Source organism: Mizuhopecten yessoensis, unplaced genomic scaffold (genome assembly GCF_002113885.1).
Source record: "Mizuhopecten yessoensis strain PY_sf001 unplaced genomic scaffold, ASM211388v2 scaffold357, whole genome shotgun sequence".
Taxonomy (NCBI): Eukaryota; Metazoa; Mollusca; class Bivalvia; order Pectinida; family Pectinidae; genus Mizuhopecten; species Mizuhopecten yessoensis.
In genome coordinates, this window is record NW_018403506.1 from 488,691 (window position 1) to 507,158 (window position 18,468).

The following is an 18,468-nucleotide window of genomic DNA, read 5'->3' on the forward strand; positions in this document are numbered from 1 at the left end:
CGGTTAATTCATATTAAGTTATTATGTATAATAAGTTTATAAAGTTATCTTTCAGTAACAATTGTCGTGGTGAAGAGTCCCTCTACACAAAGACGTCTACAGAAGGGCACACAAACGTTATGCTATATGTGGGTGATTTCGTTTTGCAGTTTTGTGAAATAACCGTTTGTAATGGTTAGAATTTTCAGTTGAAATTTAAAAAAATAATATAACATAACAAGATGTTCATATCATGTTCCTTTATTAGTCCCTGTGTTACATTTGTACTTGTTACAAATTGCGTAAAAATAAATTACACTCAATAATTTACAGGAGATCGATTTCTTTTTACAGAACCAAGACGTGTCCATATGGCTTTTTTTAACATTTATATACGTACGGTATGTATATTGAAATTAACTATAATGAATCAATTTAAATTCACATGATCAATTCAGATCTATGTAAAGAAACACTTATTTTTCACTCCTGTGTAAAGCTTTTCTAAATCGACCTGTATACTGCATTTTTCTTCTTTTTATTAGGAAAACTGAATTCGACATTGAAAAAATGCAATTCAAAAGGAATACACACCATAACAGAATCGTTTTCTATATAAAAAGGAATGTCAAAGTACATGTATATATATAGCACAAGTGGTTATATTAAAATGGAAAAATATTACACCACAACACTTAAATTTATATAATATGAATTAATAAAAAAAATAACGTAAACAATATGAATGTCAATGACTTGACCAGAACGATTAAGAAATCTGATTCAAAGTTCATATATAGGTCATCAGCTACAAGCGAACTACCAAACACCAAACACTGTATCACAAGATTTTCAAATAAATATATTTATCAAATAACTACACAATTATTAGTGTTGTCATACCTGTTCCATAAATCGTGTTATGAACACACATTTATAATTAGTAGCATCTAGCAGTGTTGTGATTGGCTTGGCTGTAGGTGCCCATTGTTTCAATTGTTACGACACCACTAGTATAGAATAACTTCATGGCATCACCGACTTCTAACCGACCATGACGTCACAAAAGAATAGAGTTTGGAGTCAAAATGTCGATGTTTAGACTTCAAACTAACCTGAGAAAATCATGTTTAACAAATATTTGCAACATATCTTTGTTATGTGAAACAGGATGTTCCATTCGTTTGCATTTGAACAAGGATTTTTCTTATATAAGACAACAAATCTTCAATCTCTTTTAGAAACAGTAAATATCTCTGCAGATTATCTCTGCAAATCTTAACTTCCTCAAAACTTTTAGTCTGTTTGAACATATATGACTAACCATGCCATAGCCATGCATACTTTTCAAGATGACGTTTTTCTTTTTATAAAATTGTGTGTGTTTGATATCATTTCCTTTACTCGGCCGTTTACTGGCCCTTACTGCCTTCTTCTGTGTTGATAACCTTTTAAGAATGTAAAAATAACAGTCAGATTTAATTGTCAAAACATGTATCATTTTTACAATCGAAAAGTCTTAAATAGTCTTTCATAAATCAAATTTGATATTGAAATTGATGTAAAATCCTTTACATATAGCGAGTGTTAAGGCATGTTTTAACAGCTGCTACCTTTAATATTGTTTCACCATGGATTTTGAAAGCAATCGAATTACACATTTATTAAATAAACTTCAGTAGCACAGAGATGACTCTTGAGATTCTTATTGTATTACAAGAAAAGGCAAGAACAATAAATAAACTGGAATTTGTTATATGGGCCATAATAATTGGTAAAACAATTACCTACCTAGATATATACATGTAGGATAATATGTGAATCTACAAGAACGTCTGTTTAGTTCGGTCATCCTCAAAAGAAACACATGGAGTACTGACAAATGTAATTGTAAAACATTGTTATCAGTTAATTACTAATTATACCAAAATATAATAGTTTTTTGTCACAGTTTTTCCTTAAAAAATAACAATGTTTTGGTAGAAAATATCGCCTTAATTAAACATGTTCTAACACATGTTTTAACTATTACCTTGTATTGTCTTACAATGACATAAAAAGATCATCAATGACAAAGGTTGAATAAAGGTTTTTGCGTTCAACATATGATAACATATACATGCACGACGTACAATAACGTTCATTCATATACAGTACAGTAGGTTATCAACATATGTTTTCTAGGTACAAAATATGTACTATGGTACAATTGATCTTTTTATCTACAGAATCAATCATATACAGTGACTTTTGTAGAATTTTTAGGCTAATCCAGAGCATTCTTTCTCTCAAAATGTTGATGAATACTATGACTAAGAGATACAGTGGGTCTTTCAACAGGTGGGGAATCCCACAGAAAAAGTACGAGTCGGGGGCCTAAATTCATGAAACCTTTCTCATAACCAAGCATAAATTCTATGCTCAAACAAACGTTATTTTAACTTGCAGGAAATCATGCAAAACAGTCAGAAAGTCAAGTGTTGGCATAGAAAATGCTATTTGCCTTGAAGTCTTTCAAAACTCCTCCAAATCATCGAAAAAAATTGAAATTTCAATCATTTATCACTTAAACAAGAGATGCGTCTTGATCACCAAATCTGCGTTTCAGCATGAGATCGTTTTGATGAAAATGAGGCCTAGGACATAAATGATTGAGTCCAAAAATTGATTGACATACATTACGTTTAAAGAATTCCTTTTAAGTGATGAAACATTCATCTTAACATTATAAAAGCTTCATTTGATGCTCATGCATACATGTACGTATTGAAAACATTTTTTTTTTAAATTTGGTAAGATTTCTAAATTTACAGATCATTTTGTTTATGTTCCTGTCGGATTGTGTGTGTTCTAGTGATAGTTTCGATGTTTCCGAAGGTCCTGTTGCTGTGGAGATTGTCGACAATGTGGTATATTTTTTTTTTGTATTGAACAAGTACACATGATTTTGCGTATCAAAACAAATTCTAGGAGTCAGATCTATGATTAAACAAATGCAATATACACACCAACAAGCTTCCTATAAAAGAATCCAGCAAAAAAAAACAACGACAGATCTCTCAACTATGGCAACTAGGGCACGCAATACATGTTAAGGACCAATCTTCAGCTGCAGGAAAATGATTTTAAAAATCTCATCCTTTTAGCCAGCTCTGAATTCTTGAATTGCAGAACATGAATAATTAAACTTGTTACTAAGTAGGCTGAGCATCTATAACAAAAACATTAATTGGTCTCATGAGGTATTATTTTATGAAAGATTCATTTTTTTAATATTTAAAAGGGTAAAAAAGGTGAAATTGTTAGGAATGGTTAAGATGTTTTAATTTGCTTGATATCTATCTATCTATTTTATTCATTGCTTACCTTAATTAATTATTCGCTGAAAGTTTTACCATGAAACTGAATACTAAGTGAAAATACATGTTATCTTTAATATCATAGAACAATAAGGGGATTGAACAGGGTCCTGCGGCATTTAAGTAAGCCATGCAAACTTAAACAGTAATGTTATTATGCCTCATACAAGTTCGACAGTGAAAGCAGTATCAATATACAAAATTGTGAGCAAATATTGAAATAAGATAACAATTATCTTAAAATCAACGGTTTCTGATAAACAAAAAAATATGTACAACATACTCTCTCGTGAAACGCTGAGCAAATAGTAATGGAATGTGCAAACATACTGATTTGTCATCATTTTATCAGTAGAATTTACAAATCATAACATATAAAGTTTAAGTAATGACTAAAAACTACATTGCTATCTTTATCAAGGCACACTTGCTATCTGTTTATAGCTATCACAATATATAAGCAGTGTTGTTATCATTGGGACTTTCAAAATCAGAGGAATTTCATCATTTAGGCAACTGTCTATAAAATATACTTTATATGTACAATATGTACACATAACATTTTTATTATGCTCTTTCTTCCAAATAGATATTAATCTCATTTTAAAACATTAATGAAACAATTCTATGATATCATTTTTAGTTAATTTTTTTTAACTTTTTCAGCAGACCAAAAATGAGATTTTGAAAAATATATATATATGAAAATAATATCAACATAACTTCCAACACCAAAATAATGGCATTAAATTCCTAAGAAGTTTTTTTCTAAATTTACAGGCATTACGAGTAATTGTAACAATATAGCTGACCTAAATAAATTGATGATGGTCGGTCAAAAATTTGAAAAGATATTTTTTGAAAATATGACTTAACATTTATTTATCAACACAACAAATTGGCAGTATTTGCCAACACAAAGCTTTGACTGGTTTAGACTTTACAGTATAAAATCTTTAAAGTGAACCAAAAGGGATATAAGAAGTAAATTTTCTTCACGCAAAATTAATGAGAGTTTGATGTCTGCATGACTGCAACATGGTTTTCTTCATGAACTCAGTTGTGAAACAGACATAAAACAACTCATTCAAGTAGCAGTGTACAGTAGATATTGCCTAATCCTTGAGAGTAAAGGGCATGTCTCAGATAAACATGAAAAGTGGATGTATCTTGCACAACACTCCTACATATATACATATATATATAAACTACATTATAAATACATTTTTTTTTTTTAAATATGATTTTTTTTTTCAGGAAAAGTTTTCCTCAGATTTGGGAACCATGGTTATCACATCAAAAAATGACAAAAATGACAAAACAATGATTTTTAACTCAAAATTTAATCCCTGCAGATAGAATTTTTTTCTTAAAACCGATCTTATATTAAATATCACCTACTCCATAACAGAAATACTCACATTTTTTTTAGCATAGGCCATTCTGGTGCATTTTTCACAATATTTACACATGTGCTGCATATAAAAAATACTTCAATAGACTTTATGAAAAGCTAGCTTTTGATGTGTAGACACAGATTTGTAAATGGCCAAAACTATAGTCTGAAACCAAATGCAATTCTTTTTTCTTGAAAAATTATGAAGCACTCATAGTGCACTTCATCATGCTTATGCCAATTATAGTGTTGAATTATTTTTAATTTTGATACATGTAATATTACAGGGTTTAATCATTGTACAAAAATATCACCCATGGCCATTATACGCTACTGTACACGGCTACCTCCCTTCAATCTAATAAACTTGATATGCCAGGTTATCACACTGACGTTGTAAAAATGGTGACAGGGATTTCTCTTGAAACACGAAGGGATTTACAAATTGAAAAACAAAACTTAAGCCTTGTGTAGTTCACTCAAACCTCAATCTGCTTAATACACTCACATTCAAACTCTTTGTAGACTGAGTTACAGATCACATCACCAGTTACTGGTTCTTGAGATTCTTCATCTTGATGACCCAGCCGTCGGTGGAGGGCATATCGACTGGGTTAAGGATCGGCAAGAGGATGTCCATGGTACCCATGGCTCCCTGAATGTACTTGAGGAACTTTCCAGGGTAGCCGAGCAGCTCAACAGTCGTGGAGGGGGTGGGGATGGGGGCCTGTAGACTCAAAGTATTGTTTCCGGGCCATTCCAGTACAATGGCATACACTGCTGTAGTGGCTATCAACTTCTGGGATGTGTACCTATTTATAGAAAAAGTTTGGGTTATTAACCTCTCAGACATATACAAGGAAAAAGATGACAATTGTGATTGCTAACATCAAAGACACGTTCCTGTGAAGAAATGACAGTCATGGTTATTAATGGTTTGGGGAATATTTTGTATTTTGGAAATTAACACAAATTTTGAATTGTGAATTAACATAAAACAGAAATTAAAACAGAAATAAATCTGAAATTTATGTTTTGACTCGTTTTAATGAGGCCAAAAATATGTATATGTTTTTAACATGCCTAAAAAACATAGGGTAGGTTGGTAGGCAAATACTTCTGTTTTTATTTTTATTTTCATGGATCAATATTACTGTATGCTTTATTTCTAATTATACGATGCATTTCCACACATAACAATAGCTATTATTTTGTTAAGAATAGGGTCAGACTCCAAGAACAGTAAGAAAGTACATTTTAATTGTTTACGTACACAAATACAGTGTCAGTATACCATTTTACTGAACATTTATATTGAAATCATGAAGTACATTGCCACCTTATGATTCCACCACCTGTAAAAATTCTTTTCCTGGATACATATAGTATTTAGGTATTAAAAACAAATGCTTACCAGACACTCTTTGTAGCATTGTCTTGCTGTGTGTGCCAAGGTTTAGAGTAATAAATGGCCTCTCCGTTCACAGCCATCCATTTTCCAAATTGCCTCAGTCTCTCCTCAAATATGGGGATGATACGGCCGTCAGAGGAGGGACCAACATTCATCAGTAGGTTACCTCCGCAGCTATATAAATTTAAAAATATTTTAAAAGTTTGATTGAGGAACCCGTACCACTGCCAACAAATGTGCAAAAAAGTATTTGCAACTGTTTTTCCAACATGATTATGGCTTTAATATGTCATTTCTGAAAAGAAAATCCTACCTTGCAGGACTTTTTTGAAATAATACAAATGAAATTCAGTGGGGCTTTAACCTGTCCTGCAGATTCTTATACAATGACTCTAACTGGTTGAGCTACCTGGACAATGGAAATATCCTAGCCAACAGCCCTAGTTATACCCAAACAGAAGTTAAAGGGAGGTTACTGTTTATAGGAAAAAAACACTTTGCAGTGGGACATGGATCCCCCGGATCTGTAAAACAAATCATGCATAGTCTGGTTGAAAAGATTTATTTATAAATCAAATAGGTGGATTTTTTGACAAAACAAATCACTTTATCAAAATTTCAATCATTTTTGTTCATTTTTCCTTGACTTAATACAATGTAAAATTCACAAGCTAAATCATCTTGACTAACCCTTGCTGCAATTCACAATATTTCATCTCCTATATAGATTATCTCCCTTGTTCTCCCTACCAGACTGTCCTTATGATATCCCTTCTCTTTCAAACCAGATTGTCTTAGTTTCTCTCTAGCTGATATTCTTTTTGTTGCCCTCTTCCTTAAAAATTTGATTGTTCCTTCCCCCTTCCATTGTGTCTTGGTAATCTTCTTTTTCCTCTGTACAAAATTGCCCTGGTTATTTCCCTTTTCTCTATATGTGATTTCCCTATTTACCTCCCTATTGTTTCCCTTCCGACACTATCTGATTGTTTTGATTATCATTTTTTTTCTTTCCAGGTCTCCTCCATTTTCCTATATGAGTTTCTTTCTTTTTCACTTTACCTGATTACCCTTCCTTCCTTCCTCCCTAGCCGATAACCCTGTTTATTTACCTTTTCTTCCTTACCTGATCACTCCCTTTTCCTTCCTACATAATTACCCTGGTTATCTCCCTTTTCTGACTTCATGATTGCCCTGGCTATTTCCTTTGATTTTTTATTTCCTTCCTGATTATTTAAGTTATCTCCCTGTTCCTCCCTACTCTATTCCACTGGTTGTCTCCCTTTTATTCTCCATCTGATTGTCCTGCTTATGTCCCTTTTCCTCTCTGCATTAATACCCTTAGTATCTCCCTTTTCCTCTCTACGTTAATACCCTTATTAACTCCCTTTTCCTCTCTGCATTAATACCCTTATTATCTCCCTTTTCCTCTCTACATTTATACCCTTAATATCTCCCTTTCCCTTTCTACATTAATACCCTTATTATCTCCCTTTTCCTCTCTACATCAATACCCTTATTATCTCCCATTTCCTCTCTACATTAATACCCTTAATATCTCCCTTTCCCTTTCTACATTAATACCCTTGTTTTCTCCCTTTCCCTTTCTATGTTAATACCCTTGTTATCTCCCTTTTCTTCCCTACCTGATTGTCCTGGCCATGACAGTAAGGAGTTCATTGAGGGATAGAACATCCTCGAAGTTGATGTTGCGTCGATGCGTCCAGCTGTGGCGGTCAACAGTCATAGCACTCTCCCACTTATGAGGCTGAAGAACCCCTACAAATAACCAAATTATTATAAACAACAAGTTCATGCTTATAAATTGTGAACGATGCAGGGGCCCTGATAAAAGAAAATAGGGAAGGACCATTTTAGAACTAACCTCCAATAAGTCCACAAGTATAGTGAAGTTAATTATCTTGTGTGAAAATAATTCCCAGAAAAAGCACCACTATTGAAAGTTACGCATTAGTTATATACATATAAAACAAAGGTGCAGAATGTTACTATTTGAAGTAGCGCAGTATAAAAGGGTTTCTTTTGTTTATTTGGGACAGGGCCTTTTTGTCTCATTGTGGGAAGAAGATATACCAATTGGAAAGGCAATTTTCACGAGTAAACTGCAAATTTTGGGAATTAGGCATAAATATGAAATAGTTTTAATTGCCATGAATTGGGCATGGGGCCCATTTTTTTATCAGCCCCAAAAAGTCCCCAGAAAAATACAAATGAACCTTTGATATATAGGGAAAGAATCTTTGACTTCAGTCTTTAGGCTGAATTCTGATGATAACACTGTGTGGTTACCTGGGTTGTATTTGTCAGAACAGTCCCAGAATCCTCCATGGTGACATATTGTGTCATTGCCCCAACGGTCGTTAACCACCACGTAATCCTTTACTGGGCTACAAAACAAAGGCACTGTGTTCGAATGATCAATGTTTTTTCTGCCTAAATTTTACTGCTGCTTGTTCAAACATGAATTGGTTAAAATATAGCGATAGTTTCATTGAAAAGAGGAAGATTTTCCTCATTTTTTTTCATTTTGGGAAAATAAAGCACTTTTGTGCTAGGGGAAACTGTATTCGGCTGTAGAACAAGATTAATAAATCACTGACGACAATTGCAACATATACTGCATTCCATCACTACAGATGTGTACGTTATGTACACAAAAGTCTGTTTCTGTAACATGATCATATCATGTAAAGATTAGATCGTTTGTAAAACCCTTCAGTGATAGATCTACTTATAAATCCCTAGTCCTATACTCATAGAATTTTTAATGCAATTCACATGGAATTTCTGAAAATACTTTAATTCAACATTTAGCAATACAGTGAAAAAGGACCCATGAAAATAAATTGCAGATTGATCAATGTGCTTTAGAGGACTATATTTTCTTTTGGAAAGACACCAAGTTGAATATTTCTATCCAAAACCATTAGATAAATTGATATATTAATAATTGTCAATATTTGAATTTAAAAACAGGAGAAATTGAAGAAATTGGTACTGTTACATACAAGTAGTTTGATTTTAAGATTCTTTCTTAAGAAAAAACTGTTTAGCAGCTGGTCACAAAATATATTCATGACTCCAACATGAACATTTCAAATATTTTCCAATACAAATAAGAAAACAATCAAATCTGAATCCAACTTATTTGTTTGTTACGATTTGGAAGTTTTCAAGATATTGTCTAAAGTTTCATTACATGTCAGACTTCACCAGGTCGCTATTACTTATGCCATTAATTATCCAGCATCCCTTTGGATATCCAGTCTCAAAGCAAGGTCCAACACCTATATGTAAACACCCTGAAGAACCATCGCTAGATTATTGCTTTTACTCACTACATTTCGAAGAGGCTACCTGCGTTAAGAAATCAATTTTAAAATGTTCCCCATTGTAGTGGTTTTATTGTGAACTGAACCTGTATAAAGAGGCCACCTTTATGTTGAGTAAAATTTTGGACTTGTAAAACAGGAGAAAGAGAAATGCACCGCTAAACTGGAGTTCGAACCCGGGACCCTCAAAACTCAAGACAGTTGCTCTAACCAATTGAGCTACCTGGTTGCCAGTGATCGACCCAGTCCAGTTCCTTGACATAACTCCCTCTATGAACAAAGTCTTTGACCCCGAAGACACACGAGACCATATACCACCTTCTGTGGGTATATTTCGTTGGGCACCAAGTATATAACAGCTAGGAGAAAGATAAATGCGACGGCGAGAACGGGTTTTGAACCAGGGACTCTCCGAACTGTAGACGGACGCTCTAACCAATTGAGCTACCTGGTCACCGGCGATCGACCCAATCCAGTTCCGCAACAGGACTATCTGAGGGTGGTGTCTGCATACAGAGTGGACTGTACAAGTAATAATCTGGGTGTGAAATGTCCCTTAATGTGCAATGCATCATCATTTAACCAAACAAGACATGTAAAAATTCTACAAATCAATATGCCATTCAGTGTCTTCCTAATAAGAGAATTAACCCACCTGTCATTGTAGAGCCAGGCAAGGAAGTCCAAGGTGCCCCAGTAAGATTCCGGGCCATCCATTGGTCCGTCCGACCAGATCAGTTCAGGCTGGTAAGTGTTGACCAGCTCATATAACTCTGGCATTGTCTTGGTCTAAAAATGTAATTTCAAAATATTATTGTTTGTAGTTATTTAGAACAAACTTGTGAATTTGTAGCAAAAATCTTGTATAATATCAAGAACAAAATACTTCTTTGGTGATTTACCAATTACCAGCATATTTTTAAATTTATATATTTTGCATTTTGTAAATTCTTAAAGCCTGCTTCACATATTGTCGGATGACTACCAACATTGCTTTGACATTGTTGATATTTAAGTACACGTACACTCAAGCTGTAAGGGAGTTAACTACGTGAGAATAAACATCTCCATTTTTCATCTTTCAACCATGAATGCCAACACAGATATATGTGCTTTCACATCTAAGTTTCCTTTCACACTAAAATAAGTTTGGTTTATCAGATGTCGTGCGATATTTTGACAGTCAGGAAGTGTGAAAGCTATGTATGCAACACGGTACAATAGTTGCCTTTCCTGTCAGTTACATCATTAGTTTCTCCTTCCCCTGTTTTTGTCAGGCCTCCATTCTTCTGGTTTTTGTTTGATAAATGCATGGCTCATATATAACATTAACAACACTACTCTCCCATTTTCTGATTATTTGCAACATAATATAACAATTGCAGTTTTAGTTCAGTCAAAATTGAATTAAATATTTGAAAGAGTTTTAATTAGCATATTAGAAACATGTTATTTATATAGTTTAGAACGGAATCTTGACCGAATGAGACTTGATGGGTTGGTCTATAATACTACCGTGTAATTCTAAAAATCTGACCTTTTTTTTCTTTATTTATATCTAGTTAGAACAGAAAGAACCTTGCACCTGACATATGCTTATAATTTCCCAGCATATTCTCGTCATTACACCAGCTATCTATGGTACAACAATAAGACACCCTAAAATTTGATCGCTTGTAACTATATCAAGTCCTCCGTCGACAGGAAATACATGTACCTATGGCAAACAAGAACGTAGACTGGCTACCAGCCCCTAAGTTCTTATGAAGAATTTTCTGGCTGCATTTTACTACTAGCTTATCCCCCCTAGTTTGAGAACTTATAATTAGGTCTAGAAACAGACATTCAAGTGATCAAAATTATGAGTTTATTTTTTTCTTAATTTTCTAAATGATTCGATATTCTCGAGACGGTGGCCAGTCTAACAAGAATAGAGAGTGTTGTGACTTGCATGAACAAAATTAGAGAATAAGTTGATTTTAAAAGTAACTCAGAAGTCACCCATTATATGCTATCTACACTACTATATGCATATGAAGTAGACTGCTATGCAGGTTTGATCACCGAAGTCCTTGTGCACATGGAATATTCAGAGAAAGTGTTTTTCTCCTGCCACATAACTTCTACAACCCAGGTGGAGTATGAATTGGTCTGGAGTGGATGTTGCGATATCTGTGCTGTTGCATTCAAGTGAGGTGGCACTATAAATGATACCGTTGGAAGCACGGTCCCACTACAAACACAACACAACACATCTCTAGCACACACGAAGGCATTACACACATAGGGAGATATTAGCCAGGTGGCATAGGACTAGTAGTAAGCGCCTGATAAGGCAGCTTCTGCAATTTCCTCCAATTGTATTGATTAATGGATATGCTAATTGTATTGGTTGTAAAATTGTATATCTTTGTACTGTAAAGTGCTTTGGAGTGGCTTATAATAGCTAAATAGGGCACTATATCAAATGTTGTCTACTTTTATTGTAATTTGTATTAGGTTGTACCGTTGGGAAGTTGCGGGTGGTATAGTTATTGGCTTTGTCCTCCAGGTACAAAGGATTGAAGAACTCGAACAGCGAGTGGTATACACCAAAATGCATGCCCTTCGCTCTGACAGCTGTAAGGAGATCACCTGGAATTGCAAGGAAAACAAATTATCACTTTAATTAAATCAAGATCTAACTCATTCACCCATGAAGACATATTTGAACTCTTCCAATTCAAAGGTTGGAATAGTTCATTATGAAATTTCAGGGGTGAATGAGTTAACAGCTGATTTCCATCATATATATATATGACAAAAAGCGGAGATGAAAAAAAAAAAAAAAAAAATTTGCTTTAAAACATTTTCATCAACTTGATTATAAGTTGTTGCAACATAATTGTTCACATCGAGATCATTAACAAGTAAACAAGGAGCTGACATTATCCTTTCACAAGTAACCCCTTGCAGTGTTTCCGACCATTAAACTCTTTTCACAGCATGATCAAGTAATCATAAATTCTTAATGTACTACCACGCTTCTTTTGATTCTACTTTTCCAGTTTGATACCGGTTTTACTTTCATGATTTTTTTCCCAAAAATCTTTTTTCACATTTTTTAAAAAAAATTATCTAATTTTCAAATCTGACCCCAAAAACGTACCTGCGCACTATACCCGCAAATTTACGGTAATTTTATTAAATAAAAATAAAAATCTTTCTTCAAACTGATACTGCTCGAGTTTTTTATTAGTACATAATATGCTACTTTAGTAGATATTTTGCAAAATAACATTTCTAAACTTTCCCTTCTAATAATATAACAAGGCATCACAAGTGATACAAATCCCCTCGCATACACACATTGTGACATATATGTAAGAGGAAATGAAGTTGCTAGAGCGATGACAAAGTTTTTTTCTAAAAATAGTAACAGTGACCTTCACCTTCAATGTAGAAACCCGAAACGAGAAGTTTTTGTTCAAGGCATTGCCATATCAAACACTTATATGAACAGAAGTTTCATGAAATTCCTATGAGGAATGAAGTTGCTTGAGCGATGACTTAGAGTGTAACATACATGTACGTATGGGTTGAATCCTTTATCCACTCTAAGTTTTGTTGCGAGGAGATAATCATACCAAGGAATAGTAGGTGTGTTTTTCGTTTAGCAATATAGCTAACATATAACATGCATGGAAAAGCTGCATGACAATAAGATATCATTTATAAAGGAATAATAGGTTTCAAAAACTTAGGAAAATGAAGATGTCCCTGTAATTATAATCACAAATGGGGTTGGAGAGACAATGTCCTTCTAGCTATAGGTTGATGATCGATGTGCGAAATTCAAGATGAGATCAACTGTAGATACACATTGGCTATATAGGCATACCAATTTCAAGGTCTCCAATAGCTTCTTTTAATCATTTTGTTGAGTTCAGCTGTGTTATCCCAAAAATGTTTTACTTGTGTTTCTGCTATCATCATCAGAAAAAAAATGGGTAGGTAGGTATTTTTATTTTGGAAAATATTTTTACAATGCTTATAAAAGAGCAGGAGCCCTATAACTTTAACAGTACATATCACTAAATGCAAATAAAAACCTTAGGGTAGGCACAAAAATTTAGGGTAGGTAGCTATAGGGTTAGCAGAAACACAATAATGTTTTTTCATTTGGCCTTATACTGATGTTTTCCAGTAATGAATTCTCAATTCAGAAAGATTCCAGACTTACCCAGTAGATCTCGTTTGGGACCCACAGCACCAGCGTTCCAGTTGAAAGAATACTTTGAGGGCCACATTGTAAAGCCTTCATGGTGTTTAGTAACCAGCACAACATATCTGTAAAGTACAAATATTTAAACACATACCATCATAAATATCTGAGTGAGTTTCTCACAGCTAATTCCATCTCCTGTACATTAATAAAATAATAACAGGAGAAAAAGGAATGCAACGGCCAGACCAGGATTCGAACCTGGGACCAATAAAATGTGTTGAAATCAAAAAGAACCCAGGACCCTCCCAACACGACACAGAGATGCTACACCAATTACAATGGAACTACATGTACCTGGTCGCCGACAATCGACCCGGTCAAGTTACACTACATTCCTCTCTCATTTTTCCAAGTCTCTATCCCTTTGTTAACAAATTTTTACAACCAAAGCTCTGGTATCTCCTTGCCAAGTATCCACCCAGTGCTTGAAACAAACATTTGCAAGTTCCCCAATTTTGTAACAGGAGAAAGAGAAATGCAACGGCCAGACTGGAATTCGAACCCAGGTCCCTCGGAGCTCTAAGTGGACGTCTACTGGGTTGATCACATGTGACCAGGCATAGGTATAGCTCAATTGGTAAGAGTGTCTGTCTAGAGATTGGAGGTCCCATGAGGTTCAAATCTCAGTCTAGTTGTGCATTCTCCCTCTCCTGTTTACAATTCTTGCTAGATCTATGTACCAGTAATTAAATGTTAACCTAGCTAGCTAATGTAGGTCTAATGACAAATTGAAAATGTTTTTTGTTTACTGCAGCTGAAAATATCATTTTGAAATTATACTAAATCTAAACTTTTCAATAAAATCTATTTCCGTATATTACACTCTCCCTAAATGTTTAATAGTAGCTATGCCAAATCATTTTTTTGGAAAGATGTGGCTTGTTTCAAAATTAGTATTTGGATTATCTCCCCTTAGCTTGGACATATAACAATAATCGACCATGTATCGGATGAAGTCGTGTGCTCATAATTACCTAGCTCCTGACGCCAGAAAAATGTCAGCCCATTCGTCAGGATCGAAAAATGAAGCATGAAAATCGGCAGCAAAGTCCTGATATGTAAAGCCAGGTCTGTAGTTCTGCTTCATAAATTCTACGTATGCCGGGACCCCGTGATAAAGGTAGTACCAGAACCAAGCGGAACCGAACGCAGGCACTGAATAAACTCCCCAGTGCAGAAATATGCCAATCTTTGCTTCGTCATACCATGCCGGCAGTGGACGAGCATCTAAAGATTCCCAGTTAGGTTGGTATCTCTTGGCAGACGTCAATGCAAACACAAAAACAGCCAAACTAACCAAAACACACAACTTCCCCATCTCTGTTATTATTTTGTCACAAGACCAAACATATAATCTTACTCACATAAACGTTTTTTACGAATGTTTACTAACTTAAGCGTCCTGTTGATGCAGTTATTATATAAATTGTGTTTTAAAGATGCAAGTTCTATAAAGAAATATTAAACTCAATTTCCGAAAATGTATTTAATCGTAGGGGGAACACATGTACAATAAACATTTAAAGATATTTTGAAAGGTTGATGATATTTATGTTTAACGTACATGCATTCTAGACAATCAGGAATGTCTGGAATGATATAGTATCCCTTGAAGTATGTTTCCAACGTTAACGTTAATATTGGCCCATAACAAAATCAAAGGCTCAGTGTGCACGCCTTGTGGATGAGACAAGAAGACAAGTTTATTCATTTGATGTAGGCCTACATCAAAATCATCTAGCGGTCGCGTAATGGTAAAATTGACTGATTTTGAAGTCGGATGTCGCTCCTCAACCTGTTAATACAGACAGGTAAACTAGTGAATACATATACCTGAGACCAATCAAATAGCTAGCCGCGTTCCTTCAATTTTGTTATGACATATCCCAACTAGGGTGTCCTGGATGGTTACTATGGTGACCGATGATTTGCAATAGTGCGGACATAAACGTTTTTAAATAAGCGGTACTTAATGCAAAAAAACACATCAAATAAGATCAACTTTCAACTAGAAAAATGTTAGTACCTCTTTTTTCACCCTCTTTAAGTGGGACGCATTGTTGTAATTTTCATTAATTAGCATCCTCCGATGATGTGACATGAGCATTTACGTGCATAATGGCAATCGGTGAATAGATAATAAAGAATAGGCGCATTTTGTGCTTGTGAAATGAAGGATAATTAACAGTAGTGGGAAAACATGCATGGAGAAAAGAGACACTGTACTCCTTTTATTTTTATTTATTTTTTATTCAAATTAATTATAATTATTAATATATGTAGTGACTTTATTTACTGTCATTGAATATACAAAATCTCACAAATGTTCATGGAATATATTTGAATTATATTTCTCAATGCGACTTTATCAACGTAAGAGTTATTTCCCTTACACCGGATTGGATACTATTTTGACACGGAGCTAATTCTTGTCAAACTTAAATTGTTACATTTTCATATATAGATACACCAGAAAAACCATGCTGTGTTACAGAAATGTTTGATTAACATACACGGTTCGCATATCGTCTCGTCTCAGAGCCATTACCGTTATCAACCTAACTTCCTAAGCACGATATGTCATATTACGTTCCCGTTTGAAACATCAAAATAAAGGTTATACTTCATCACTCATACGGTTTATAAGTATATATATACTTTTTTCCTTTTACCGAGTCGGGTTGGAGTACTGTGCTGCTACTTTTGGATTAGTATTTCAGGGAGGTAGCACTCTAAACTCGGTATCAGATCCGCGCTAAAGATAGGAGGTAAATACACGATACATCGAGTACACTCACATATACAATGTATAACGCACAGATGAAAGTACGTCCTCGAATTAGCTTAGCTGTAAATAAAATGCTTAACCTGATAAATCATGAACTCTTTCTTAATTTTGAAATTGCGATTTCTGCGACGATTTCCAGTCCAATAAGACGCTCAATAACATTGACATAATACACAGGAATCAGCATATAAGGTTTTAGTTTCTTTAAATAGTACTTCGACCAAGGTTCAAAATGTAACAGGAGAGGAAAATTGGACGGCCAGACCGGGGTTCGAACCAGGGACCTTCACCTTCCGAACTCTAGACGGACGCTCAACCAATTGAGTTGTCTGGTCGCCGACGATCGACCAAGTACCTGTATACTTTGTCACTGAGGAAATGATTATTTCTGGAGATTGTTTACATGTTCATGCACTTTTTAACTTGTTAACGTCATGTACTCTGCTTCATTTTGATGTAGTTCATGATTGATTGTGTGCTTCGTCACGTTCGCAGGTTACAAGGTAAATTACTTCCTTCAATGCGCACATCTTCGCGATACCCATAAAAACTTCATCAATCTTTTTTTTTTTAATGCGCCTGACGTCGACGGCAGTGGCACGAGTAAATACAAGAAAATATTGATGTAAAGCTAGCATACAAGTTATTTGATTTAAAAAATGAAAAGATATTTTCTTTTGAACATATAGATGGAATACAGTTGTGGGATCGCACAACGTTACACGATGTGAGGTCGCACCTTCCGATAACGAAGCGGTCGGAACGGAGCAGACTTAGTTTGCTGTAGAGTTGACACTAAATATAGAGACCTCGGTAAGAAGGAACTTGACCCACCTGCATGTGCAAGCTTTATCGGAAAAATTAATATCCTCATCTTTTTTTGTGAAATAACAGTGTTTGGTTCGTTCTCTGACGCCATTAGCCTCGTGTCAAGTCCCTGTCTGAAAGATTTATCTCCTAGTCTTTTTTTCCCGTAAAGGTATAATGTTTGGTTCGTTCTGTGACGCCATTAGCAATGTGTCAAAAAGTTGGGTTGGGTTTAGATTGACTTTTGGTAAAAATGCCACCCCCAATGATTCTATATACACGAGTCATCATTTTGGGTGGCATATTTACCGAAAGTCGATCTAAACCCCTAAAACATGAAAAATTACTCTGAACACCTTAGTTTAGGTCCAAATATAGCTGTAACAAATCATCAGAGCCCTCTGGTCAAGGGTAAACATGGCATGCGTCAGGCTTTCGAAAAAAAATCTGAAGCGGTCTTTTCCATATACCCTCGATTTTGTTGTGGTTTATACAATTGGAACCTATGTCCAGCACGCGCTATATCCGCCCAGCACGCGCCATATATGCGCTTAACTTCCTGTTCAACACTTTTCAGAAAAATCACACCACAAACTGATAGTGTACATATAATAGTATACATATCCATCTGTATTTGCTATTTTGTTCATTGTGAAAATTAAAGGTAGAATGCGTGTTTTATGCACTATTGTAAATAATTTTGATTTTATAGATTAGTATATGATAAAACGGTTACCATAAGACTATTTCCACATTCTACTCCATATCAGCCCTCGACTCATATAAGCGTTCGGGCCTCCACCCCCTCGGGCTGATACGGAGTATAGGATATATAGGGAAATGATACTATGATAACCTCTTGCCTTGCATAGTAGTAAAATATACAAATTCATATTCAATGTGTGATGCTTTTCAAGTAAGTTATCTTTCTATTATGACTCAATATTGATACATATATTTCAGCACAAGTCACGTAAACTCTTCGTTCGTGCTTATGCTAAAGCAAATGGCATGCAGGTTATAAAGTATACATGTATTAACCAATGGTGACTATACAGAGAGTTATTAATTATCATATGTGTGTCACACTGTGTTAATTAGCCGTCGCCAT

General features: G+C 34.7%; 1 protein-coding gene across 1 annotated transcript; it reads right to left on the minus strand.

Annotated features, from left to right (window-relative positions):
- Positions 1-220: 220 nt before the first annotated feature.
- LOC110446632 (alpha-L-fucosidase-like) lies at positions 221-15,115 on the minus strand. The gene is made up of 8 exons (XM_021491888.1): positions 14,737-15,115; positions 13,718-13,824; positions 12,002-12,129; positions 10,151-10,284; positions 8,453-8,550; positions 7,789-7,921; positions 6,149-6,319; positions 221-5,546 (listed from the first exon to the last, which is right to left on the minus strand). Exons 1-8 carry the CDS (start codon positions 15,078-15,080, stop codon positions 5,285-5,287), a joined length of 1,377 nt encoding a protein of 458 aa, XP_021347563.1. The 5' UTR covers positions 15,081-15,115; the 3' UTR covers positions 221-5,284.
- Between the last annotated feature and the right edge of the window lie 3,353 nt (positions 15,116-18,468).

Excerpts from the sequence above, each read along its gene's own strand:
- LOC110446632 (XM_021491888.1), bottom strand. The coding sequence starts at position 15,080 with ATGGGGAAGTTGTGTGTTTTGGTTAGTTTGGCTGTTTTTGTGTTTGCA. Across the intron at positions 12,130-13,717 it reads TCCCAAACGAGATCTACTGG|GTGATCTCCTTACAGCTGTC; the intron begins GTAAGTCTGGAA and ends TTGCAATTCCAG. Across the intron at positions 7,922-8,452 it reads TTCTGACAAATACAACCCAG|GGGTTCTTCAGCCTCATAAG; the intron begins GTAACCACACAG and ends GGTTATTTGTAG.